Source organism: Conger conger, chromosome 16 (genome assembly GCF_963514075.1).
Source record: "Conger conger chromosome 16, fConCon1.1, whole genome shotgun sequence".
NCBI classification, from domain to species: domain Eukaryota; kingdom Metazoa; phylum Chordata; class Actinopteri; order Anguilliformes; family Congridae; genus Conger; species Conger conger.
In genome coordinates, this window is record NC_083775.1 from 5,368,819 (window position 1) to 5,396,358 (window position 27,540).

General features: G+C 51.6%; 1 protein-coding gene across 1 annotated transcript in view; it reads right to left on the minus strand.

Annotated features, from left to right (window-relative positions):
- Positions 1–9,251: 9,251 nt before the first annotated feature.
- Positions 9,252–27,540, minus strand: part of tmem104 (transmembrane protein 104) — a 41,084-nt gene continuing 22,795 nt past the window's right edge. The window contains exons 9-10 of the mRNA XM_061225252.1: positions 20,594–20,687; positions 9,252–10,047 (exon numbers count right to left, since the gene is read on the minus strand). Of these exons, the coding sequence (XP_061081236.1) occupies positions 9,278–10,047; positions 20,594–20,687 (864 nt within the window). The 3' untranslated portion in view covers positions 9,252–9,277. The remainder of the gene's footprint in view (positions 10,048–20,593; positions 20,688–27,540) is intronic.

The following is a 27,540-nucleotide window of genomic DNA, read 5'->3' on the forward strand; positions in this document are numbered from 1 at the left end:
CTGAGACGTGTGTCACATGGTCTCTGAGACGTGTGTCACATGGTCTCTGAGACGTGTGTCACATGGTCTCTGAGACGTGTGTCACATGGTCTCTGATGCGTCTCTGTGATGTGTCACATGGTCTCTGATGCGGTTCTGAGACGTGTCACATGGTCTCTGATGCGGTTCTGAGACGTGTCACATGGTCTCTGAGACGTGTGTCACACGGTCTCCGTCTCTCAGGAGCAGCGGGGGGAGGATGAGGAGGACAGGTGAAGATGATGAAGAGGGGCCAGGTGGCGTCCCACTCGTCGTGACGCGGCCGCCGGCCCGTTGCCGTGGCGGCCAGCTCCCCGGTCACGCCGAGCGATAATCGCTTCTGCAATTAGGAACGAGCGCACGGCGCCTCCTGCTGGCTCTGCTTCTGTCTGCGCCCGAGAGCCTCACAGGTGTACACCACCGCTAATGGAGCCTCTCTCTCCCTCTCTCCCTCTCTCTCCCCCTCTCTCCCTCTTTTTCTCTCTCTCTCTCTCTCCCTCTCGGCGGAAAATTACCGGCAGACGCTCACGCTGACACGCTAACGGCCGGGCGGCGAGGCCCCGCCCCCACGCGTTTTCACACGCGCCGCGTGACACCCGGTATCCACGGAAACAGACGCGCGGGGCGCGGGCGCTGACTCAGGGCCGACCGGCCGACAGGAAGCCCCAGCGGCACGGCCCCGCCCCTGAGAGGAAACGCCGGGGGGACGGACGGGTGTGAAAGCCGTTAAACAGGGAACCAGGCTCCCTGAGGAGGGAGTGAACGAGGCGGAGACTGAAAGAGAGGGGGAGAGAGAAGAGGACAAGAGGAGAGCCACAGGTGAGCGGTCCGTCGTTCTCACAGGTGAGCGGTCTGTCGTTCTCACAGGTGAGCGGTCTGTCGTTCTCACAGGTGAGCGGTCCGTCGTTCTTACAGGTGAGCGGTCTGTCGTTCTCACAGGTGAGCAGTCCGTCGTTCTCTCAAGACGGTCGCAGTTCGGTGACGCGTCTCCCTTTCCCCCCCATCCCAGATCAAGCGTGTGCGGGGGGAGCCTTTCCCCGAACCTGACAGCGCCACCAGCTGGCTGACTCCTGCCACTGCAGGCAGAGGGGAAGACAAGGTTAGCGCCATTGCTACAGCTCCTGAAACCATCGCTATGTTCCCAGGCGAGGCACAACATTTACAGTTACATTTTAGTTATTTGGCAGACGCTTTTAATCCAAAGCGACTTACAAGCGCATAGGTTTTTCCACAAGTTAAAGCATCACATCCATAACTAGTGAAATACACAAAGTGTTGTTCTAAACAGAGTCATCATAAGTGCAATTATTTTTTTATTTCTTTGGGGGGGTTAGACAAGAGGGATAGGGATATCAGAAAGGGGGGCGGGAGAGCGAGGAGACATGCATGGCTGAACAAGGGTTTCAACTGGCACTGAGTCATATAGACTGGGACTTGAGGGCTACTTCTCCCTGTTTAAATACTGTAGCCCCTGATGAACATGGTAAAGAGGCCCTGCAGATACTGTAGCCCCTGATGAACATGGTAAAGCAGCCCTGTAGATACTGTAGCCCCAGATGAACATGGTAAAGAGGCCCTGTAGATACTGTAGCCCTTGATGAACATGGTAAAGCAGCCCTGTAGATATTGTAGCCCCTGATGAACATGGTAGAGAGTCCCTGTAGATACTGTAGCCCTTGATGAACATGGTAAAGCAGCCCTGTTGATACTGTAGCCCCTGATGAACATGGTAAAGAGGCCCTGCAGATACTGTAGCCCCTGATGAACATGGTAAAGAGGCCCTGTAGATACTGTAGCCCCTGATGAACATGGTAAAGCAGCCCTGTAGATACTGTAGCCCCAGATGAACATGGTAAAGAGGCCCTGTAGATACTGTAGCCCTTGATGAACATGGTAAAGCAGCCCTGTAGTTACTGTAGCCCCTGATGAACATGGTAGAGAGTCCCTGTAGATACTGTAGCCCCTGATGAACATGGTAGAGAGTCCCTGTAGATACTGTAGCCCCTGATGAACATGGTAGAGAGTCCCTGTAGATACTGTAGCCCCTGATGAACATGGTAGAGAGTCCCTGTAGATACTGTAGCCCCTGATGAACATAGTAAAGCAGCCCTGTAAATACTGTAGCCCCTGATGAACATGGTAGAGAGTCCCTGTAGATACTGTAGCCCCTGATGAACATGGTAAAGATGCCCTGTAGATACTGTAGCCCCAGATGAACATGGTAAAGCAGCCCTGTAGATACTGTAGCCCCTGATGAACATGGTAAAGCAGCCCTGTAGATACTGCAGCCCCTGATGAACATGGTAAAGAGGCCCTGTAGATACTGTAGCCCCTGATGAACATGGTAAAGAGGCCCTGTAGATACTGTAGCCCCTGATGAACATGGTAAAGCGGCCCTGTAGATACTGTAGCCCCTGATGAACATGGTAAAGAGGCCCTGCAGATATCATATCCACTGTTCAACATGGTAGAGTAGTTCTGCAGAGGTCGTACCCCTCCACAGTCTGGCCCTAAAGAATGCACGCCCAAAACTTGTGTTGAACAGCTATAGGGACATGAAAGATAACCAGCAAGAACAGTGCTCATCTGCAGCCCCCCCCAACCCCCCCCACCCCATCCCACCCGCAACAGAGTCAATGATGATGACGGCAAACACCCCCCCCCCCTCCCTCTGCACTCCACCAACACATGGTATAAATCATGGCGAAATTAAATAAACTGAATAAATTATGCTTTGTAGAGTTTTAATTTCCCATTATGTCCACCCTGCCCACCCCACACAAGCCGGCGAAGGGCAGAGCAAATTAAATTACGCCGCCGCGGTCGAGCCAAAATTTAAATTCAGCAGGGAGCGTTATCCTGATAATAAAAATAAAAAAATAAAAAATAGAAAAGATCTTTTGCAAGGCAGAGAAATGTTTCACGTGTGAGGGAGACTGCACCAAGCACGGAGAATTCATCCGTCCAGTACCCGTCTTGCTCCCAAGCATCCAGCGGGATGAAATCTTCATTAAAAAAAATTAAAAAACTCATTATGAATTATACCCATATTTCTTCCAGCTAATAAAAAAAAAAGATTAATGCCTTTAAAATTGACTGGAAAGAAACTCATCCGTTTGCTGGGGAGAGAGAGGTCCTCTGGGAAACGCTCCACTTCCAGAGCACAAGCTCCCCCTCTTATGTGAATCTCAAAAATAAAACAAAAATAAATAAACAAAAAAATAAACACGCCAAGTTTGAAATTTTGAAAGTCAAACTTTAACTCCCTTCTGAAAAAAAAAGCTATGTTTTGAAAGAGCTGGTAGCTGGTTGGCCAGTTAGACCAGCGCCATACTCAACACGGTTTGACCAGCTCAAGCTATGTTTTGAACGCAGCTGGTAGCTGTTGATTTCAGGCTGGTCTGAGCTGGATTTTACACCAGGGCTGTAATTCCTTGCATTACAAACAAACTCCAAACCCATAATAAAAAAATCTGTGAATTTGATGGTAAGTCTGTAAAATAACAAAGGTATGAAATTGCACAGGAAATGTAAACAGTCGTATTATGGAGGAACGCAAACAAGTGTGACAGGTGTCAGACGTACAGCCTGCTGCCGTGTGCTTAAGGCTGCCGTATTTTAGGCCCCGTTCACACAACGCTGCACCTTCCGTCTCAGAGCTGTTTACTGCTGACTTATTCTCCTCGGCTAGTCTCGTCCCGTGCGAATTCACCTTGCTCGGAGGACGCGATTGCACCGCCTCAGAGAACGTTCCAGGCCGTTTAACGTCTTCACAGCACAGGCCAGGGAAAGCCTCTTCCATTCATATTTTCAGAACATTAGACGTCTGACTAATGTACACTCAGTGAGCACTTTATTAGGTATTTATTAGACATATTATTTTTGTGCCCAAGTCTTCTGCAGCTGTAGCCTATCCACTTAGAGGTTTGGCACAGTCTCTGTGTTCAGAAATGCTCTTCTGCATACCACTGTTGTAATGTGCGGTTATTTATGTTAGTCACCTTCCTGTCAGCTTCGACCAGCCTGGCCCTTCCTCTCTGAACTGTCTCATCAACAAGGCACATCCGGCCACAGAACTGTTGCTCACCGGAAGCCTTTTGTTTTTCGCACCATTCCCTGCAATCCCTAGAGACCGGCAGTTTCTGAGAGACTCAAACCACGCTGTCTGGCACCAACAATCATTCCACAGTCAAAGTCACTCAAATCACATTTCTTCCCCATTCTGACATTTGGTCTGGAAAAAAAACAAAAAAACAGCTGAACCTCTTGACCATGTCTGCATGCATTTACTCATGTACATGGCTGCCACGATTGCCTGATGAAATAATCTCATTAACAGGCCAGCGTACGCTTTTCAAAAGTTTAACTTTGACAACAGCACACCGCAAAAACAAAACAAAAAAAAGCACTCCCCGTTTTATTTAAAGCACACAGCACCGCCCCAGGCTAAACACACAGCTTCGCATCACTGGCAGCTAAAATTAGTTAATTTGTGTGTTCGCCAGGCCGCAATTAGCGCACGGCACAACGTCAGCCGGGGCGAGACGGCGCCCCGACACTCACGTGAGCGATCACGCGGGCGGTGTGTTGGGACGGGCTTCTAAACGCAGCAGAGATTCGCAGACGAGTTCTCGGGACGAAGGAACCCGACCTGGGCGCTGGGCTGCGCGGCGTCTGACAGGAAGTGGCTGGGAGCGTCTCGGGGCAGCTCACCTCAGCGGGCCACACACACACGCACACACACACACACACACACACACACACACACACACACACACGCGGCCCGAGAGAACAGCTTCGGGTGCATCTCGGGTGACGGATCCGCAGAGACGCCGCTGATGTCGAGACGCCTGTCGTACCTGCTCCCCCTGGGGGGGGGGGGCTCAGGGTGAGGGCGACGTCGGGGGCCGGATGCGGACAGGACCCTCCATCGCTGCGCACTCACACCGGATCAGTCTCAACACCTGTCTCTTCCCCCAAAATGAACGGGGGGGGTTATTCTCTTTTAGAAACTTCTGGAATGGGGCCAGAGGGGGGGGGGGGGGGGGGGGGAGTCTCGCTCTGAAAGGCACGCGTTCTCGAGTCCTCACCTGCCCTTTTAATCCTCGGATGCAAGAATAACTTGTGCCAATATATTACAAATCATAACGGATGAAAGAAAATCTCCTCGGCAGGAACATTACACGCCCTCCCCTGGAAATACACGGAAAAAATATTAAAATGTACTTCTGTTCTGGGAATACAAGGGAGAAATCACTTCAAACGAGTGTCACTGTGTATTTTACATACCGCGTGTGATGGCCTGAAACGCACTAATTAAAATGCTTAAATCATGATAATTCGGGCGGTGTGTGTATAAGTGTGTGTGTGTGTGTGTGTGTGTGTGTGTAATAGTGTTTCGGTGTGTATGTGTGTGTGCTTGCATGTGTGTGCATGTGTATAATATTGTGTTTGTGTGTGTATAAGTGTGAGTGTGTGTGTGTAATAGTGTTTGGGTGTGCATGTGTGTGCGTGTGTATAATATTGTGTGTGTGTGTGTGCGTGTGCTTGCATGTGTGCGTGTAAATAATATTGTGTATGTTTGTGTGTGTGCGTGTGTGTATAATATTGTTTGTGCGTGCGTGTGTGCGTGCGTGCGTGCGTGTGCATATAATATTGTGTTTGTGTGTGTGTGTGCTTGCGTGTGTGTGCGTGTGTAAAATATTGTGTTTGTGCGTGCGTGCGTGTGTAAAATATTGTGTGTGTGCGTGTGTGTGTGTGTGTGCGTGCGTGCGTGTGTGTGCGTGCGTGTGTGCGTGCGTGCGTGCGTGCGTGTGTGCATATAATATTGTGTGTGTTTGTGTGTGTGTGCTTGCGTGTGTGTGCGTGTGTAAAATATTGTGTGTTTGTGCGTGCGTGCGTGTGCGTGTGTAAAATATTGTGTGCGTGTGTGTGTGTGTGTGTGAGCGTGTGTGTGTGCGTGTGTGTGTGTGTGCGTGCGTGCGTGCGTGTGTGTGTACTCTTGCAGCAGGTTATGACACCATTACAGCACAGAGAAGAACAAGGGCTCTTCAATGTCAAACGGAGACCAAGCCAAACTTTCAGAGACAAAGATTTCCCAAGTTTATTGTGAGGAGACATTGATTGTCGGTTAAATGAAGTGGCTTACATGCAGATCTTATCGCAGAGTGGGCTTACACAGAGACAGCAGAGACACCGCACAGCCAACACCGTATAAAGGGCAGGATTAACCCTGCCAAACAAGGCACGTCGTTCTGTCTCCTTACGCGGATCTTCACACGCTAACAAAAAAAGTCAACATTTTAAAGACAGTTTGTGCAGAATAATTCAGAACTGACCTTCAACTTCACTCGCAAGTGAAAAATCTCCCGACTGCTGTAAGTTTGGGTTCGTTCCAATCGCTTATTTTTCCCCACGCTTTCTCCTTTCCGTGCTGCTCACCCGGAAATCAACCGTAAATTACATCCACCGTCTTTAATTACAATCCAACCCTTTAAATGTTCCTTCTAGGAGCGAGAAGTAGAAGTTAAGAACTCCCAATCTTTCCTTTGAGCAAGAAAACATAAGTGCATCCTTTGCGGAAATATTTTTTCGGAAAGCTTGGCCTGTAAACGATCGACCAGTGGATCCACCTCTCCCCGTCTGCCACGTCTGTAACTGACCTGTGGATCCACCTCTCCCCGTCTGCCACGTCTGTAACTGACCTGTGGATCCACCTCTCCCCGTCTGCCACGTCTGTAACTGACCTGTGGATCCACCTCTCCCCGTCTGCCACGTCTGTAACTGACCTGTGGATCCACCTCTCCCCGTCTGCCACGTCTGTAACTGACCTGTGGATCCACCTCTCCCCGTCTGACTGACGTTTGAAGGAGACATTCCACTCACCTAATTCACATTTTCTTGATTTCCCAGTCTTTATTTTCTTTTGCTTTCATCTTTTCCTAGCCTCCCCTGATAGGTGGATCTCAGGGCAAGAACAGGAGAAAAAGAAAAGAAAAAGTACAAAAATAAGGGATTGGAAAATGAACCCTGTTTCGGGTCAGACCCTGTACCACCATCACAGAAGAACTGATGGAACAGAACCAAGGACTGGGTTTACAACGATGAACCTCCCGTGAACAACACCCGGAAAAAAAACAACTAACCGATCGCAACAGCATTTCCACCGATCAGCGCTGTCATTCAATAGGGATTATACACTGCTCACCACCAGAGAGGTAAAACTAATGTCACACCAGCCACTACTGCGATGCAAAGTCTCCATCACTGCGCCAGGGCAGTAATGTGTGAGTAATATTGCACGTTAGGAAAGATTAAAACGTTGGAGCCCTGAGCTGAAGTTCTGACTTTCACTGGCTACTCAAGCCCTTACTACTGTACACTCACATTAAATCTGCCGGGTGGACCGTGATAAAACACTCAGAGCAGATCCCCGTTTATCACAATCTGACCCGGCCGTACCAAGCGTTCCCGCGCGCATTCCAAACTTTCCCACTCTGAAGGCAGGACCGAGCCCAAGGAAGGAGATGAACACAGTGCTGGTGCGATGTTTCACCAGACAAAACAAACAATTAATTCCCTTCTTGGAACATAAATACCCCCTCTCGTATGCAGCCATAAAACGAATAAAACAAAAACAGTTAAAGGCGCAGTTTCACACACACACACACACACACACACACACACACACACACACACACGACTGATTAAAAACAATAAAACGCATCTGTACGCAAGCACTTAAAAACAGCATACATAGACAGGCATGGTTTTGAGAAATTCCTTATAAAAAAAATAAAAGAAAATCAATAACTGAAAAAAATAAATTAATTTAAAAAGTGACCGAGAGGTATGATGACATCACGCCCAGTAAGAGCTGGTCGAGGGGGCGGACAGACACTCTGGGAAAAGCCGGGATTGGTTTTTCGGGGTTACTGAAGCGCGCTGTGGGGACTAGTCTCTCTGACAGCAGAAGGGCTGTGGGTCTAAAATAGCAGCCCCTTTTCAGAACACAAATTACATTTAAATTAAACAAAAAAACCATCTGTGCACCCTGAAAGGCAACCAACAGGGTGGAGAAAAATATAAAACATTTAAAAAAAACGACAAAAACAAAAACACACATGAATATGTGATCAAGGAAACCGCAAGCCCAATACTACGAGAACCCCCATTCATAATTTGAGTACAGCGCGGGAGGCCAGCGCGGTGTCGAACTCGGGGGACCTGGGACGGGCCCCTCCGAGCCGAACGTTGCCCGTCCTGTGAAAGCACTCAGCGGGGGACCTCGCAGGTCATTAGCAAAGGTGTGCCGCCCCCCTTCCCGCGAAACCCAGGGAGACTGAACAGCAGGGAATCCACGTAAACAGACCTTACAGCAGCTAGGGTTCCCCAGAAAGTCTCACTCGACAGCTCATTTCACACGACTGCGCTAAGCAACCGCGCATAGGGCTGGCCAAAAGGTTTTAAGCGTTAAAAAAAACTTGTTCTGGACCTCCGGTTCTGCCGGTTCTGCCGGTTCCGGCTCCTGTCCCACCTTACGCCGCTGAGGGCGAGAGAAGGCAACTTTACGAGTCGGCCATTTTTGTTTTTTGGTCTGTTCTGACAAACTCCCATCTCGGGTTTACTGGTCCAATCAATCTGCTGGGTTCTGAAGGCATCCAAAAGACTCAAAGCAGGACTGACAGATCCAGACGGACAGGAGTTCAAAGGTCGACGGACGCCTTCATCCTTCACTGTTCCGCTTTATCTTTCGCCCCGCTCAGCGTCAGGACGGGACAGACCCGGCTGCACCGCACACCCGACCTTAACACGTCAAACGAACCGGGAGATTTGGAGAACGTGGAAATACCGATCACCGGAATGGCAGTGTAAAGCCGCAGGAAACTCAAACTGCGATTGTCACAACTTTTTCATAAAAGGGAAAAAAAAAAAACAGCGACACCAATTTTTAAAAAAGGCCCACCATTCATCTTTTTCCATCCCCGTTTCCCCCCCCCCCCCATCAATACGATTTGTAATCATTAGTAATTTGGTCCTTCGGAAAACAATTTGTTAAATCAACTAAATCCCTAACGTAATAAATGTACATGCTACAAGATTTACACGCTCTGTATGTAAAAAAAAAGAGAGAAAATAAAAAAAGTACACAGCCTCCGCACTCTGGCCTCCGAGTGTCCGTGAACGGCCGGGGGCGAGGAGGAGAAGGGACGAGTGTGCAGATCAGATCCCTCCCCCCCCACCACCAGGCGGGAACCTTTCAGTTCTTGGGCTTGGTTTCCGTCAGGACGATGTTGGCCGTGACGAACATCAGGCAGAAGGTGGCCCAGGCCAGCACGAAGCCCACCCAGAAGGTGTGGCGGAAGGGCGAGCGGTGCTTGTTGACGGCGCCCCGGCCCAGCGCCGGCTCCAGGTGCCGGCGGCTGAGCAGCACCAGCGAGGCGGGCACGATGTACTGGATCCCCGTGCCGGCGTAGGCGCCGGTGATGCCCACCAGCGACTCCAGGTTGTGCGTGCAGAAGGCCACCACCACGGGCGGCACCAGCGTGATGAGGGGGAAGGCCACGCGGTCCACCACCCAGGGGTAGGTGCCGCCGTCGCGGTGGAACAGCGACTTCCAGTTGTTGCGCAGCGTGACGGCGATGATGGGGAAGTTGGTGCTGATGGTGAAGACGGGGAACAGGCCCAGGAAGTAGCGCAGCGGGGCCGCGTCCAGCGCGTGGCAGCTGTCGGTGAACGTGAGCGTGTACATGTCGCGCAGGTCCCCGCCCGCGAAGCAGAAGATGGCGGTGAAGGACAGCAGGCTGTAGAAGGCCAGGATCAGGGCGTAGTCCGCCAGCACCAGCCGGCCCACGCGGCGCTTGTCGGAGATGGGCGTGACGAGGGAGGGCAGTGAGTGCTGGCACATGAAGGAGTACACGCACACGCCGAACAGGTTGGGGATGCCGGAGAAGCTGGCCGCCGGCGGCCGGCCCTGACCTTCGCCCTTCCCGATGCGGATCAGCGCCAGGATGATCATCATGCTGAAGGCTGGGGGGGGGGGGAGAGGGACGGAGAGAGGGGGGGGGAGAGGGACGGAGAGAGGGGGGGGGAGAGGGACGGAGAGAGGGGGGGGGAGATGGAGGGAAGAAAAAGGGATACAGAGATATGGAGAGGTGTAGAAATGGGGAGAGGGAGGGGGATAGACACCGTGAGAGGGGGGGAGGGAAGAAAAAGAAGGGATACAGAGATATGGAGAGGTGTAGAAATGGGGAGAGGGAGGGGGATGGAGGGAAGAAAAAGAAGGGATACAGAGATATGGAGAGGTGTAGAAACGGGGAGAGGGAGGGGGATGGAGGGAAGAAAAAGAAGGGATACAGAGATATGGAGAGGTGTAGAAATAGGGAGAGGGAGGGGGATGGAGGGAAGAAAAAGAAGGGATACAGAGATATGGAGAGGTGTAGAAACGGGGAGAGGGAGGGGGATGGAGGGAAGAAAAAGAAGGGATACAGAGATATGGAGAGGTATAGAAACGGGGAGAGGGAGGGGGATGGAGGGAAGAAAAAGAAGGGATACAGAGATATGGAGAGGTGTAGAAATGGGGAGAGGGAGAGAGATGAGGGAAGAAAAAGAAGGGATACAGAGATATGGAGAGGTGTAGAAACGGGGAGAGGGAGGGGGATGGAGGGAAGAAAAAGAAGGGATACAGAGATATGGAGAGGTGTAGAAACGGGGAGTGGGAGGGGGATGGAGGGAAGAAAAAGAAGGGATACAGAGATATGGAGAGGTGTAGAAACGGGGAGAGGGGGATAGAGACACCGTGAGAGGAGGGGGATTGGAGGGAAGAAAAAGAAGGGATACAGAGATATGGAGAGGTGTAGAAACGGGGAGAGGGGGATAGAGACACCGTGACAGAGGGATGAAGATGGTGGATAACAGAAAAAGAACGGATAGATATGGAGAGGTAAAAAAGAGGGAGGGGGGATAGAGGGATGGAGGGAAGAACGGAGATAACAGAAGAATGGATACAGACATGGAGAGGTATAAAAAGTGAGGGATGGGGGAGAGAGAAGTGCAGGAAAAAAGGGTTAACCTTGGATTATCAGGGGCCGCCATCATATATCAATACACATTTAACGGAGCCAAACAAAAGTGGAATTGAGAGGATGTGACAAAATGTCACCCAATTATTCACAACATTCAAGCCCAATACTACTGCTTTGTGAAGTCCGGTTCACAGGAGGTCACGGCGCGAGATTAAAGGTGCTTTAAAATTGGATTTTAAAGATCTGCACTCCCCATCGTGCATTAATAACAGGGCTTCACTCTGAAAGCGGGTCTGGGAGAAGTTCAGGGACGTCGATTTATATTCATCAGCACTTCACCGGGACACAAAGACCCCCCCCCACCCCACCCCAACCCCATTCTTTCAGCCTCCGCCCACACCGATCTCTCCTGCACTCATTTCAGAAATATTAATTTTGATAAGGAGAGGTAATTGGGACCCTCGCAAGCTCACTTGAGCGTGCAAAATCTACCAAAATGGGGCAGGTGTGCCCTCACAAACCACCCCGCTGAATTTAAAGGTTCCCACACACCCATTCCAGCTCAAGGGGACTGTGAGGTGACTTGAGTAGTCTCACGATGTCTCCTCGTTCACACGGTCCCATAACACCTTTCAGCAGTGGGAATTAGAATGACTAGAACGTCCTGACACTGTTGTGAACATTCTAAACGCTGATGTAACAATCAGCACTGGTAATTGAAAGCGATTGAATTCTAGAACGTTGACTTAGAACGTTGGGGGGGGGGGGCATTCCAAAAAACCTACTCCTCAAAGAGATAAAAACAGCATGCCGTTCATCGAGGCATCTTCTCATGATCACGACGAATGCCACTGTGACCAGCACAGTGCAGTTCACCTGCACACGACGTCATCCAGGTGGGGGATGCAGCCAAATCCACTAGGTGGCAGGGGTGCGGTGTTTGGCACAGTAGTGAGGATCGTTTCAGCACGAACGAACTTGGTACACAGAGATCTTCCAAAGTGATAAACACGTATTTGTGGTTGGAAAGCTGAAATTTTGAGTTTGAAGTTTGGGCACATCACATTTAAATACCTAGAGTATCACACTGTAATCATGAAGCCCAATCCACTACCGGCATTTTAAATTCTTTCTAAAGGCAGACATTTTTCTACTGAAAACTCACCTTGCTCGACCTACCGCCACCCAAATGACATGGCCCTGCTAGTGTACAGAAACGAAGCACCACCTTACGGGATAAGGCCATTAAGTTACATTACATTACATTATTGGCATTTGGCAGACGCTCTTATCCAGAGCGATGCACAGTTGATGAGACTAAGCAGGAGACAATCCTCCCCAGGAGCAATGCAGGGTTAAGGGCCTTGCTCAAGGGCCCAACGGCTTTGTGGCTACACCGGGATTAGAACCACCAACCATGCGTGTCCCAGTCCTTTACCTTAACCACTACGCTACAGGCCACCCTCGATTAAGTCCCATTAAGTTTCCTTTTGAGAAAATAAAGCAGTGACCCTGCTTCTGCCGCTGTTCTAAACGCAGCCAGAAGACACGGAGAGAAGCCATATGCAAACTACCGTCCAAGGAGACAATCAGGATTTATCAATTTTGCAAATTATAGCAATGAACAGCTGGGCGAGAACGAGCGCCTTGCTGCAGGACAATGTCCTGGAGTCGGTCGTAGACCTGAGCGTCGGCCTGTGAATCAGGCCAAAGCCCACCTTAGCCTGATGTCTTTATGGCCCAAATCTCCATCCAGAACCCAATGGAGCCAAACCGCTCAAATAAGCCGACGTACTTTGGTGGCCTTTTTCAGAACCGCTAAACTTTACGTAAATAATAAGCATATCTCCCCTGTGCGGTCAAATACGACTTCATTTGCTCGATGCTACGCTGCTATTTGTAAACTTCTACAAAGATCTAGCCAATGTCACGGAGTTAGAAATCGGGCCCAGACCCCTGCCTCACACCCTGAGGCCCAGTCAGGTGTGGGTCAGGACGCAGAACCTCGCGTCTCCATCCCGACCGCAGCCACGCGGGCCGAAACACAAACCGCCAAACCGCCATCACCGCCAAACCGCCATCACCGCCCCGCCAGCTGGTGAGAACAGGATCGCAGCGAATCCCTCTCCCTCTCGCTTACAGTCCCGAAGCTCTCCACAGGACGAGCAGGAGTCCTGCGGCACACGCGCTCATGTTTAATCTGCGTCTGCAAACGCCCAGGGGCGCCATATCCCCCCCATGTAGTCACACACTGCGCACATCTGCCAGGGCAGCCTAATGCGGGGTGTCTCCGCGGTGAAATGACTCACCGCCGCGCGGAAACATAACATCCACCCGGGGAGAGGAGAAGCTAGACTTACAACCAGGAATCAAAATGTCCGCCCGGCGTCTCACAACAATGGACTTGTCCTTTGTAAGGACTATCGAGTGCTCAACTCCTATTGTCTAGCCTTTTTACAAAATGTACATTAACATTAGTGGCACTTGGCAGACGCTCCTATCCAGAGCGATGTAGTTGATTAGACTAAGCAGGAGACAATCCTCCCCTGGAGTAATGCAGGGCTAAGGGCCTTGCTCAAGGGCCCAACAGCTGGGTGGATCTTATAGTGGCTACACTGGGGATCGAACCACCGACCTAGCAGGTCCCAGTCATGTACCTTAAGCACTATGCTACAGGCAGCCCTGCATATCACATCCCTACATCCTACAATCTTCAGATACACGGAATATAAATGGCAGGCTGTTCATCCATGTGCTGTTAGGAGTTAACCGCTGAATAATTATTTCCCCACTTTTCCCCAGTCCAACCTGGAGCACAGATCTCCATCTCTCCACAACAAGGGAAGATCCAGACCTTCCCATAAGACACCAGCCTCTGCGCACATCATTGGTGAACGCTGGGGGTCAGGGGTCAGGGGTCAATGTGAAGGGCAGCTAGCCGAAAGTTCCCAGCAGCAGGTTGGGCCACTGGAATGGGAACAGTAGCTTGAACGGGCTTCAGTGCACAACATTAGTCTGCATACAACCGTAAAATACGCAGATAAGAATGCACATCGTATTGCTTTAGGCACTGGAACACGTAATCTAATCACAGTTTGAACTTGCATTGTGTGCACAATCGATGGTAAAAAACCGCTTCGGCTAATACGCTTCAGTTTACTGACGGTAATAAGCGTACGAAATGCACCTCGATCGTATCGCTGTCAATGGTTCTTGTAATGTGTCTCAAAGCCATTAAACTGATGGGAACTAATCTGGCTGGCATGGGACCAATCCACTGGACCAGGGTGGTTCATTTCACAATGAGAAGCCAAGTCAAATACACAGAAAAAAATCTACAGCCAGGCCAAGGCAAAACCAGAATGTTCCCCCCGCAGCCTCTGAATTACAACACGCTCCTGACACTAATCCCCCATGAGCATTACGCGCGCCGAAGATGAACACCAAACCCCAAACCCACGCCGGCATTACACACTGCTGACACTAATCCCCAACCGCCCCCCCGGTTCCCCACCGCGACTCACACGCGTTCCCCGGGACTAATCCCGGAGCCCCACCCCGGCGCGGACCGAACGCGTGGAGCAATTCGGCCGGGGCCGCAAATCACCGGCAGCGAGCACCGACGCGCGACTGATTTACACCCCGGGCAGAGGAGACGGAAAACGACCTTGCGGAGAAACACTTACGCTTTTTTTTTATTTATTTTTTTTACGAGCCTTCGGAGCGGGGCTTTAAAACCCCGCGCTGCCTAAAATTCTGTTGAGCAGTAAACAAAGCATTAGGCACTAAAGCCGGGCCACTCCGCGCTCGTCAGGCTGATGGGATCTCGGAGACGTCCCGCTCCTTTTGGGCTCTTCGAGGGGGATCCTCGACGGATGGCCGCCGGGGAAAACAGCTGCCGGTGGGGGGGGGGCAGGTGTTTGTGCTTAGAGCTAAAACGGCTTCATCTGTGTGAGCGCGAACGAACGCTAGGCCCGGCCGATACACCGCCACGATAATTATAGAACGTTTTTTAAGCGTAATAAAAATCATTGCCGCCAAGAGGCTCGGGCCTCCTTTTCTCCATTTTTATTTCTTCAAACCTGATGTGGCGGTAAACATTCAAACTTCAGAGGAGACATAAAATGAGTCTGGGGGGGGGGAAAAATAAAAATAAATCATTATCACTGATATCTACTACTTTGATGAGACAGCCAATCAGCAGCCAGGCCTTGTAGCTTCTCCGTGATTGACAAAAGTGCCACACTGAAGCTGCACAACCTTGCTCGGCAGTTTGGATGTTTTACGACTGCAAGCCTCGGCGATCGAGGTGAAAGAACGGAAACGGGGTGAGCAGAGCAGATAAAAGTGTCCAAGTATCCGGATCAACACACGACAAATATCAGCGCCCGGCGAACTCGTTAACGGCACACACTTCAGTGAGAGTGATACACACACACACACACACAGACGTGAGAGGGGAAAGTCCAATCTCCAGCAGCTACAGTCACAGGCAGGGCAGGAGCCCACCGCAGAGAACGCACGAAGGTTTTAAACTCCAGTCCCAGCAGAGACACTGGGCGTCAATAAACACAAACTCGGCTCCCTCAAAGGCCAAAATCAGTCCAGGAAGGTAAACCACTTAAGCTGAAGAGTTCCTCCTGTCGAAACGCAACCGAGCAATTCCGCGGGGGAGTGAGAGACGCCGAGCGGGCGGGGGGGGGGACATCGGTCTGACCGGTTAAGACCACGCGGTGAGGCCGCTGTCAGGGCGAGAGCGCTTGATGGATCTCCTCCTCCCATCTCCGGTCACAGAGCCGTGAGCAGAACCCTAAATCAGCGGCGTGAGGAGAGGAGAGGAGGGGAGGGGAGGGGAGGGGTGGAGCGGCAGGCGAGGGACGAGAGGGAGCGCGCGACCGGCGGAGGAGAGAGATTTCCGCCGCTCGACGGAGACCGGAGTGGCGCCTCGGCGCACTAACTCAAAATAACGGCAGCGCCGCACCGGAGCGGAACAGGAAGTGGGGCTCAGAGTCCCACCCATTTATTTCTTCTTTATTTTTTATTTTTTCCTTTAAAGATGTAAAGTACATCGCGCTCGATCACGTCGATCCAAGGCTGTGCCGAACGGGCTACGCGTGGCTCTCGTCCCGACAAGGACGACCGGGAGCACTCAAACCGTCCTACGCCCCCACCCCCCCCCTCTCTCCGGCAGGTAAATGTTCACATTTCTCTGTCAGCCGGCCTCCGGGTCCATAAAAGTTATTGAAAACGTGCGTTAAATCGCCGCGATGGATCCGCCCTCAAACTGACTTTTAACAGCGTGTGCGCGCCCTGGCGTTCGGCCATTCGCTTAATTGAACTCTTAATTTCCACCAGAGGTTTAGTGCCAGTGACTAGGTGTCGGCACCCAGCAGTTAAGACCTCACCGTGACTCCACGCGACAGCCCATCAACGAATCAATTAAAAACGGTAACCGCTTCCAACAGGAGTTAATTGACGCAGAGAAAATCACGGGAAATGAAGGCAGAGCTTCTCCGAGAAGGAATGGGGCCAATCCAGAAAGCCCTGAAAGGAATATGGGAGACAGGTTCTCAGTATCATACATCCTGTATCCGTTCTCCTACAAAGTGTGGCCTTGGAGAGCATCCAAATCACAGCTATTAACAGCTCGTTACACTTGGAAGAATTGCAAAACGGGGGGTTTTGAGTGGGTATCGGCGCACGTAGAGAGGTTTTGGGACCTTGGGTGTTCGGGAGAGCGAAGCCGATGGTTATGAGCACGCCGCGCTTTCCGAAGGACGCAAAGCCGGTCCAGACACACGCGGTACTGTTCTCATCCCCGGTGTGATTTGTCATTTTGCTGACACTTTTATCCAAAGCGACATACAGTTGATTAGACTAAGCACGGGGACAATCCCCACCTGGTGCAATGTAGGGTTAAGGGCCTTGCTCAAGGGCCCAACAGCTGTGCGGATCTTATCGTGGCTACACTTGGGCTTGAACCACCAACCTTCTGGGTCCCAGTCATGCACCTTAACCACAAGGCCACAGGCCGCCCATGTTGATGAATACAGACGTGACGCGTGGTTTCCGTTTAGACCCGGGAGTCATCCCCGGGTGCTGCCCTTTTTCCGGGGTCTCCTCCGTGACGTTCCCGTCGGGAGGAGTGGTAAATCCGGCTCTCGTTCCTCCTCCCGTCTGCGCGGGGAACGGGCCTCCATGCACATCACAGCCACGCTCCGGACGCTTTAACCCCGCGAGAGACTCCGGACACGGCGAACAGCAGCGATGGTTACGAGGGCGCGGTGGGGGGGGTGGCTCTTCAGCAGACACACTCGTTTAAAGTCGGCAGCGAGAGGAGAGGAGCTACGGAACTCCGCGGCGTCCCCTTTCTCACGCCCCCCTCCCTCCCCGCCCCCCCCTCGCCCGCGGGAGCGTGACAGGGCCGGGGCGATAAGGCAGAAGCAATTAAACTCAAAACGGGCAGAGGCGCGGGGCCGGTAGCCGCAGAGACGGGCGAAGGCTCCGGAGCGTCGGTCCCCGAACGCTTCGGGTTCTTTGCGACGCCGCTTGGTTAACGGCGCCGGATGCACGGATCGCACCGGGTCTCTGGTGGGTACGAGGACCCGCGCGCGGAAACACCTTCAGGCCACGGGTCCCTGGTGACCACGACAACGACAATTAAAAGCGCAAAAAAGCAGCTTTCACATTTCACCTACAGATGCAGTCATGCTGCCACCCACTGAAATTCCAATAACATTCCTTCACACGTTGAACAGAAGACATCTTGGATGGTACGGGCACCTTATAGTTACCAGACCAGGAAATACAGTGCAGTCTGTTTATACAGTGGATCTGTTCTTTTGACTCGATACCCCAGCACTTGAAATGAAACCATGACTATGGGGTTAAAGTGCAGACTGTCACCTTTTAAATCCATACTGGGCGATCAGTGTAGGAATTACATCCCATTGAATACACAGTCCCTCCATTTTAGGGGACCAAAAGTTATTAAACAGTCGGCTTCTCGGCTGTGTGTTCAGTCGCTTCCGTAATGCAGGCACAAGAAAGCTTTCGGTGTCCGCTCTTCGTTCTAGGCTTTTGTTTGCCTCTGAAGTCTTGTTATTGCCGTTTGTCAACGTGAGGACCGGAGGTGGGCCAATGGCAGTCGAGGAAGCCATTATGAGGCTGAGAAAAGAGCCAGCCGTTGCTCGACTCTTCACAGGGTAAAATCCTGAAAAAACTATTTAATGGTCACTTGCGAACTTAAAACCTCCACTTTAGAGACATGAGCCCGCTCCTGCTTCGGTGTAACGTGCCTAAACAGGCACCTCTGTTCTCCCTGCATCTCATCAATATTAATAAGGCTGTGTTTTCGGTGCTAATTAGCAGGTGATTGGATGCTGATTAGGCCGAACTAAGTGATTACATGCTACCGTGTACACTAAGCTTCCTGTTGTAATGGGATTATTCATACTTATGCAAATTTTAATGAGTGTAATTTTTTGAGGAATAATGGCACTCGGAAAAGACGCATTCGGGCCGCGTAGGCGCTCCGCTCCGAAAGCCAGAGAAACCCCGTCCTCCAGAAGGAACGTTCTGTTTTTATTTCTCACTTCGTCGGCTTTTTGTTTACCCAACACTTCCCTTTCATTTGCGCACTCGGAAAAAATGAACATACCTGCACGAAATCTTTTCTAAAAAGGGCCGGTTAGAGGCGGATGCTCTCCTCCAGCTCACCGCCCGCCGCACCACACTTTCTGACCAACAGGAAGTAACAATAACCTCGTGACGCGAGGAATTTAACCCACTTTCAGGGAGCCTGACCTCGGGAACAGTTCCAAGGTCAACCGGGGTCATTCGCTCTCGTTAAGAGAAACCGAGAAACCAGTCCAGACGGACCAAGGTCATTCAGGTCATTCATTCAGAGAATCTGCTCAAGGTCAAGGAAGGTCAGGCACTCCTGTTCTTGCACACTGGAGTAGCACAGCATTTACAGCACATCCTCTTCCTAACGGACCCTTGCCAGCCCTGGCCTGTGATTCAGTTTCTCCCAGAACCTTACGGCCTCATCCCTTTACACAGACAGCTATATTTTGCACACAGTCCGAGACAGACTAATTGGCCTGTAATTCCCCCATCAATCCAGTCTGAGCTCCATTGTCTTCTTTTCCCCATGAGGAGGTCGTGCACGGGGCACTGTTAGGGCTCCATGCCCACGTCCTCCGCCTCAAAAGAGCACGTGCTCCTAAGCTGAAAGATTTAGGAGCACACTAACGCACCCCAATTAGTATTATCCTATACGAGTATCCGAAATAATTTTTTTCCAGTTGGCATGCCTCGCTTTTCAGGAGCTTTGAAACGGGAGCACTGCGGAGCGGCGACTTTAGCGGTCGGGCGGGCGGAGGGGAGCACTCTGGGAGCACGGAGCACGTGAGCCATCCCGGCGGAGACCTGAACAAGGCCCGGAACGGTGACACGCGCAGTCCATCACGGGAGGAACGCGCCCGCGTCCGAACGCGCCCACTTCCCGTGTGCGCTGAGGAGAGACGGCCGTTTGAGGGGAGCGGGGGGGAGGTGGTGGTTACGGATGGCATGATTCAATGCCGCTGCGATTTTAACGACAGCGGGGGGGAGAGGCTGTTTATTTTCGGGCGTTGGGCCCGTGAGCGACGGTCCAATCAGAGCCGGGTCGGGCTGTCGGGCTGAGGGATGGGTCGCAGAGACCCGCGGGGCAGGGGGGCGGACGGGCGGAGAGGGACCCAACCGGACCGGACCGGACCGGACGTGGCAGACTCTAGGGTCCCTCTAGCCCCCTGGGTTTTATTTACACGTTACTGTACGACACTCGGGATAAGAGCGTCTTGCTAAATGCCTGTAATGTAAATGTAATGTAATGTAGGAGGAGATTTTGAACAGGGGTTTGAACAGGGCATGCGTTCCATTGGCAGGTAAAACTTCCAAGATGTGCCGTGGCAAGGAATAAAATGAAGGGATTCAAAAAAAATAAAAGATATAAACATTTATAAACCTTTATTTTCCCTGATGAAAACTACGGCCCAGTGTGAAGAGAAGAGGGTGAAATGATCTTCAAACAAATGAGTCGATTTAGCCATTTTATCCTTGTCTGGTACAGATATTTTAGGGGGGATTTACGGATCCAAAATGAGTCAGACTGAATAAGCAGTCAGAGTCCCCCTCTCCTCAGAGTGGTCCCGAACGTGGGTACAGCTGTCCCACGACACTGCATCTCAAACTGAGCCAATCGCAGCCCTGATAGACCGCTGCAGATTGCCTCCCTGTTTTTCTTCTTCTTCAAGAAAGTGTCACAAAGCAGCCTCCCAAAATCTCTCTTCTCGCACAAGTGTGAGTGTGTGTGTGTGTGTGTGTGTATGAGAGAGAGAGAGAGAGAGAGTTTTTACCAATCCACCTCATGACAGGGGTGAGGATTGGTAAAAACTCTCTTCTCACACAAATGTGTGTGTGCGAGACTGAGAGAGCATGTTTTATTCATGCCTGTGTGTGCGTATGTGTGTGCGCGTGTGTGTCTGCGTGAGAGAGAGAGTTTTTACCAATCCACCTCATGACAGAGGTGAGGATTTGCAGATATTTGGTCTTCTGGGCGTTGAAGAAAGTGAAGGGGCCCAGCAGCAAGGTGAAGATGGTCTAAGAGACGGAAACAGAAACAGTCTGCGTCACAACACGGTGCTTTATATCACGACACGGTTCACCCGGGAGAGAACAGAGACATTTTATATCACGACACAATTCACCCGGGAGAGAACAGAGACATTGTCCATCACGACACAATTCACCCGGGAGAGAACAGAGACATTTTATATCACGACACAATTCACCCGGGAGAGAACAGAGACATTTTATATCACAACACAATTCACCAAGGACAGAAAAGAGGCATTTTATATCACAAAAATTCACCTGGGAAAAAACAGGTGTTTCATATCACAACACAATTCGCCCAGGTGAAAAGAGAGGCATTTCTTTATATCACAATAAATCTGGGAAAGAACAGAGGTGCTTTATATCACGACACAATTCACCCAGGAGAGAGCAATGTTGCTTTATATCAAAACGCAATTCACCCGCAAGTGACGTGATTTAATCCCCCCCCTCTCTAGGGGACTCACCCCAGTAATGTCTCAGAGACTGAATCGGCTTACAGAGCTACACAGAAGCAGTGACTCTGCGATTACCCCCTGAACACAGGCAGAGAGGGAGAGCGAGAGAGAGAGAGAGAGGGGCCGCCGTTTACCCGCCCCTTCTTCTGATGCATTTATTCATTTAATACCTCCTCTCCCTCGTTCCCTCGTTCCCTCGTACGCACCCCACGCCGCACGCGTGATAAAACCCAGCGGCACAGCGAGCAGATCTTATCAGGACAGAAAATTCCGTGAGTCAATTATGGAAGTGAGAGGAACGTTGTTTCCCGCAGTGGGACGGGCGCGTCGGCGTTCCCACACGTCGGTGTTCCCACACGTCGGCGTTCCGACACGTCTGCAGTTCGCACCCGTGGAATCGCAGCCTTTCAGCCCATTTAAATCCACCACCCCCCCCCCCCCCGATCGCACACGTCCACAGAGCACAACCCCAAAATCTGAGAAATCATCTAAAAAAACGCTCAAATGGAAAAACGCACGTCTGATTTTCACATCAAAAACAAGCCACCGACATTCCCAACGCCGCTCCGGCGATGTGGATGAGTTTTTTTTCCCTCGAGCATCCTGTCTCAACATGGCCGACACAACGACAGGATGCAGGATCGGCACAGATGGGGAGGCAGGCCCAGAAAGAGCACCTGGAGGAACCTGCTGGAAGAGCTGCTCCAATCCCCTTATCTGCTCCAAACTCCATTTCTCCGAGGACGGGAAACCGAAGCGGAGGGCTCATTCCAATCGCTTAATTTATCCGTCTCCGGCTCCCCCGGTCCTCGCCTGACCCGGAAATCAATCGAGGCCGGCATCTTTCAGGACATCCCGGCCCGTGACGAGCTCCCGGGAGGAGCTCGGACGCTCCCGAAGGATGCTTCAGCAAGGATAAATGAGCGCACCCTTCAAAGTGATATCAGCACAGAAGAGTTTAATGCGTCTTCACGCCGCTACAGCACCGGCGATAACTTTTAGCCCGGAGCTCTCCTTTAAAAGTAGGAGAGCCGTGATCCCGGCCAACAGAAAAACGTTCTGACAGTCCCGCAGGAACGTCTAGCCACAGTTACTGCGCTGCCGCAACATCGCGGCAACACCGCGAGAACGTTTCGCGTTAAGGCCCCGTCCGAACGTTTCGGGAAAAGTTCAGGGACTGCGAGGCGATGCACAAACGGGCTTTTCAGAGTGCACTGGAGCGGGGAGAGGCCCGGCTGACCGGAGCGCTAACTCGACGCATTAGCGGGCCGACTCGGAAGAACGGCACTCCTAATCCACATTTGATTAATTCCTCCTCGGGTTTGTCCTCCACTGAGGGGGGTCAGCGAAACCCCGTATAACAGGGTCGCATTGGCTCCGACAGCATTCACAACGGGACGCGCACAACCAAATTACCATCCAGGGCCATGCAAGGTACGCCTCTCCCCCTGGGGCATGCTGGGAGATGGAGTTCATTCCCAGTGGCATCAGCCCCGCCATCCCCAGCTATTCGGCGCCCAGTGTAAGTGTGTGCCCTGGGAGGTGTTTCTGAGGGAAACGCTGGGAATAGCACATTCCCTTCCATTACTGCCTCATGAGGCGGAATTCTAAATCCGTGTTCTAGAACTCCACAGCTCTCTGATTGTGACATCAGCGTTAGAATGTTCAGAGTTCAGAAGTTCTGATCTGATCATACACACCCTCTGTGTAGAATACAGTGTTGAGAAATACCATAGCATAGTAATACCTTCTTAACATTAATACATTCACAGCACATACTCCACAGAGATCTCCTCCGATTCCGTCACACCGACGTCAGCAAACGGCAACGTCACACACTCGCACGTGCGCACACACACGCAGTAACAGAATATTCTGACTACGTCTGCTATAGGTCCTTCTGGCCAATATTTGTTTGGCGTCAGAGACGCTAGCGCAGGTGTCCGGAGCGTGACGTAAACCGGCATCACTCCACAGCCTCCATCAGCATTCTGCCAAGGCTGCGGCCCCCTAGGAACACTCACTGTAACTGCGAGGTAAAATAATTATCTCCAAATTAGTCTCCGTTCGACACAAAATCAATGACTGCGTGTTGCATTTGGAGGAAATCCAAAATCTGGTCCTGCTGCCAAAAACAAATTAATAAATAATAAGAAAATAATTTAAAAGCAGACGCGCCGATCCAGGGTTACACCGACAAACAACATTTCTCACACATAAACTATTTATCTGGCTGGATATGTTACTGAAGTGAATCAGGTTATGTCCCTCGGCGGGAATCGAACACACAACCTTTGCGCCGGCAGGGCAGGGTCCTAACAGCTACGCTAAACGGCCGGAGCCCGTGTGCAGGGCAGAAGGCTCATTATGAGCAGTGTGGTCGTGTCCTTTGCCGCACTGAGAACAGACGGGCCCCACACCCACGTTTAGTGTCCCTCCCGCCCCCGCCCCACTCCACTGCCTCATCAGAGCAGGACGGCACCCCCAGGGGTTAGAAATACAGGGTCTGCTCACAGGACACACACTCACACATACACACTCACTCACTCACTCACTCACTCACACTCGCATATACACACACACACGCACACACATACACGCACACACATACACGCACAGAGACCCTCTGGCTGAGGGCTATAACCAGACTATTAATCCATCTATTGAATTTCTCTCATGGAGGAGAGAGAGAGAGAGGGAGGGAGAGAGGGAGAGGGAAAGAAAGAGAGAGGGAAAGAGAGGGAGAGAGTAAGGGGGAAAGAGAGAGAGAGGGAAAGAGAGAGAGTAAGCAGGAAAGAAAGAGAGAGGGAAAGAGAGGGAGAGAGTAAGGGAAAGAGAGAGAGAGGGAAAGAGAGAGAGTAAGCAGGAAAGAGAGAGAGAGGGAGGGAAAGAGAACGGGAGTGTGAAGGAGATGCATGTGCAAAAAAAACTGTTTGTAATATTCTCTGAAAATAGAATTGACCACGGCGAGCGAGCAGACTCTGGTGAAAACACTCAAACAGAGAGAGACGCTGGATGAGACAGACCCAGAGAGCATAGCCTGGATTTACATAAAGGCTGTCAAAGCAGGACACGGCCGCCCGGAGAACAGGCCGGCCCCGAGATGAGCCTTTATTTCACATGTTAGGGTCCTGAGGACACACTCCCATACAAGGGTCTTTAGGGTCCTGAGGACACACTCCCATACAAGGGTCTTTAGGGTCCTGAGGACACACTCCCATACAAGGGTCTTTAGGGTCCTGAGAACACACTCCCATACAAGGGTCTTTAGGGTCCTGAGGACACACTCCCATACAAGGGTCTTTAGGGTCCTGAGAACACACTCCCATACAAGGGTCTTTAGGGTCCTGAGAACACACTCCCATACAAGGGTCTTTAGGGTCCTGAGAACGCATTCCCCGACGAGGCACCCTACAAAGCAATTTAGCAGACGCTTTTATCCACAGTGACTTACAGTTGACTCGACTAAGCAGGGGACAATCTGCGCCTGGAGCAATGCAGGGTTAAGGGCCTTGCTCAAGGGCCCAACGGCTGTGCTGATATTATTGCGGCAACACCAGGGCTTGAACCGTCAAGCACCCGGGGTCCCAGCCACTAGGCTACCTGAGCCATTCCTCACACAAAAGTCACTTTACAAGCGATTCAGGTTAAGCACCTTGTTCAAGGATACAATGACAGGGCCCCGGCCTGGGACTCAAGACTATAACTTTGGAGCTGCAAGCCCCGTTCCCCAACCACCAAGATATCTATATTTATTTCACTGCTGACAGGAGAGATTCTGTGATATGTTCCGTATAAACAGGGCAAAGCCTACAGAAAAAGCAAGGGCAGAGAGAGGGAGAGGGAGAGAGAGAGAGAGAGAGGGGAGAGGAAGAGGGAAACAAGGAGGGAGAGAGAGAGAGGGAAGGAGGGGGAGGGGGGAAGAGAGAGAGGGAAGGAGGGGGAGGGAGAGAGGGAGGGAGAGAGGGAGAGAGATAGGGGACAGAGGGAGAGAGAGAAAGAGAGAGTTGGAGAGAGTTTTCTTTTTTACAGTTTTTCCCCCACTGTTTGGCGGGGGGGTGTTGTTTTTACTATAATGTTGTTACTGTCACTGCTTTTGCAACACAAGTCACTTGTCATGCAAATAAAGCACATTTGAATCTTGAGAGAGAGAGAGGGAGAGAGAGAGGGGGGAGAGGGGACAGAGAGAGGGAAACGAGAGAGAAGGAAAGAGAGAGGATCCATTCCTCCTTGTATGTTTGATTTGAGCCAAGTCACTTCCAGTGAGATGAGGCAGAGGGAGAGAAAGAGAGAAGAGAGACTGAGAGAGAGGAGAGAAAGAGGGAGAGAGAAAGATTGAGAGGGGAGAAAGAGGAGACAGAGAAAGAGAGTGGAAAGAGGGAGAGAGAAAGATTGAGAGGGGAGAAAGAGGAGACAGAGAAAGAGAGAGGAAAGAGGGAGAGAGAAAGATTGAGAGAGGAGAGAGAGGAGAGTGGGGAATTTTGGGCCCTGTGTGAGGATGAATGAAGGCCCCCTTCAGCCTCATTAGTCACTAAAAGACAATCAGCACCGGCATAATTAACGCACTAAATTAATTATGAAATGAACGGATATATGAACGCAAAATATTGCCTCTCCAAACCTTTCAAAACCGCGAGCACTCAGCCCTCACTCGTGCTAACGAGTCGCGGGTCGACATTCCGCTTCCGAGCCAATCTGCTCCGACAAATTACATCACCGGCTTTTAGGGCAGCGGCTCGCGAAACGCCGAACGGCTAAACAGCGCTGCGTATCTACGTCAAAACAATGTGTTACACACCAGCAGCCCACGGAGACGCGCGTGTGGTCCTGCTCCACGTGACCACGGCGATGGAGTGAAGGATATCCAGGAATAAGGCGATCGGGAGGATTTCTACACAGTCTGGACCAGGGGTGGGCGGTGTTATTTGGAAGGGTCCAGCAAGGGCACGGGTTTTCGGTCTCCAATCAAAACCTTGAGAAGAAGAATCAAGGACACATTCGGCCCCGACAAAACATAGCAAAACGTTTATTTAAACAGAAACGGTGGCGCGTTTAACATCCTGTGGGCGTTTAACAAACCGTGGGTGGACTTACTGACGTTGTACGGTTTGGTTTGTCTGAGAATGCACTCTGCTGGCTTTAAAACATACCCCTACGTCATCACTGAATCGGGCAACACCCCCGACACCCCCACCAAACGGGAGCAAACATTACATTCATGGCATTTGGCTGACACTCTTATCCAGAGCGACGTACAGTTGATTAGACTAAGCAGTAGACAATCCTCCCCTGGAGCAATGCGGGGTTAAGGGCCTTGCGCAAGGGCCCAACGGCTGTGCGGATCTTATTGTGGCTACCCCGGGGATCGAACCACCGACCTTGCGTGTCCCAGTCATTTGCCTTAACCGCTACGCTACAGGCCGCAAACACACCTCAAAGCCTGTCGCAAAACGTTGCACACCGTTGGCATGAAACATATCATTCAATCTGGAACCCGTGGCACGTTTTCCCATCGAGCGTGTGCCCCAGGCGTCTACCTGCCGGGCTACAATGAAAAGCAGTATCCGTACCCGCCCTGTTCAGATAACAATGCCCGGCCCTGCGGGAGGCCCATCGAGTTTCCGTCGTTCCCTCCTCTCTGCGGCCGAAGCGCACAGGGCTCCGAATCCAGACAGCGGCAGAATTACACCGCCGACGTCACCGTCAGCCCTGCCTCCATGACGAATGCCACACTCCCCCTTTAATCGACCCCCTTTAACGAGACCATCCCCTTTAATTAGACCACTCCCCCCCCTTACACAGCCCGCAGCAGTGAACCCAGGGAGGGGGGTGTGTGTTTGGAACAGGAGCCGCTAACGGCAGATTTATGACAGGCGTGCGTTCGGCCCCGGGGGGGGGGTTGAGAAACGGCGACCTGTCGGTTATTTAATGGCCTGACAGGTTGCTCTCGCTCACAGCCTCATTACGGCCGCGTGGGGCGGGCGCTGAATTAGGGCCCGAAACGCAGAGAATAAGTCAGGGAGCGGAGCGGGGACGTTAATGAGCGGGACACTGATAGGGAAACGTACAGGGTTACATACCCACTACAGCAACAGTCAGAGGAGAGTTTGTCTAAAGGGCTCCATCTGCAGACCCTGGGGACTGGGTCGAGTTAGAGAGTCAGAGTCAGTCAGACTGGGAGAGTCAAGAGTCACAGTCAGACTGGGTCGAGTCAGAGTCACAGTCAGACTGGGTCGAGTCAGTCACAGACAGACTGGGTCGAGTCAGAGGCACAGACAGACTGGGAGAGGCAGAGTCAGTCAGACTGGGTCGAGTCAGAGTCACAGTCAGACTGGGTCGAGTCAGTCACAGACAGACTGGGTCGAGTCAGAGGCACAGAC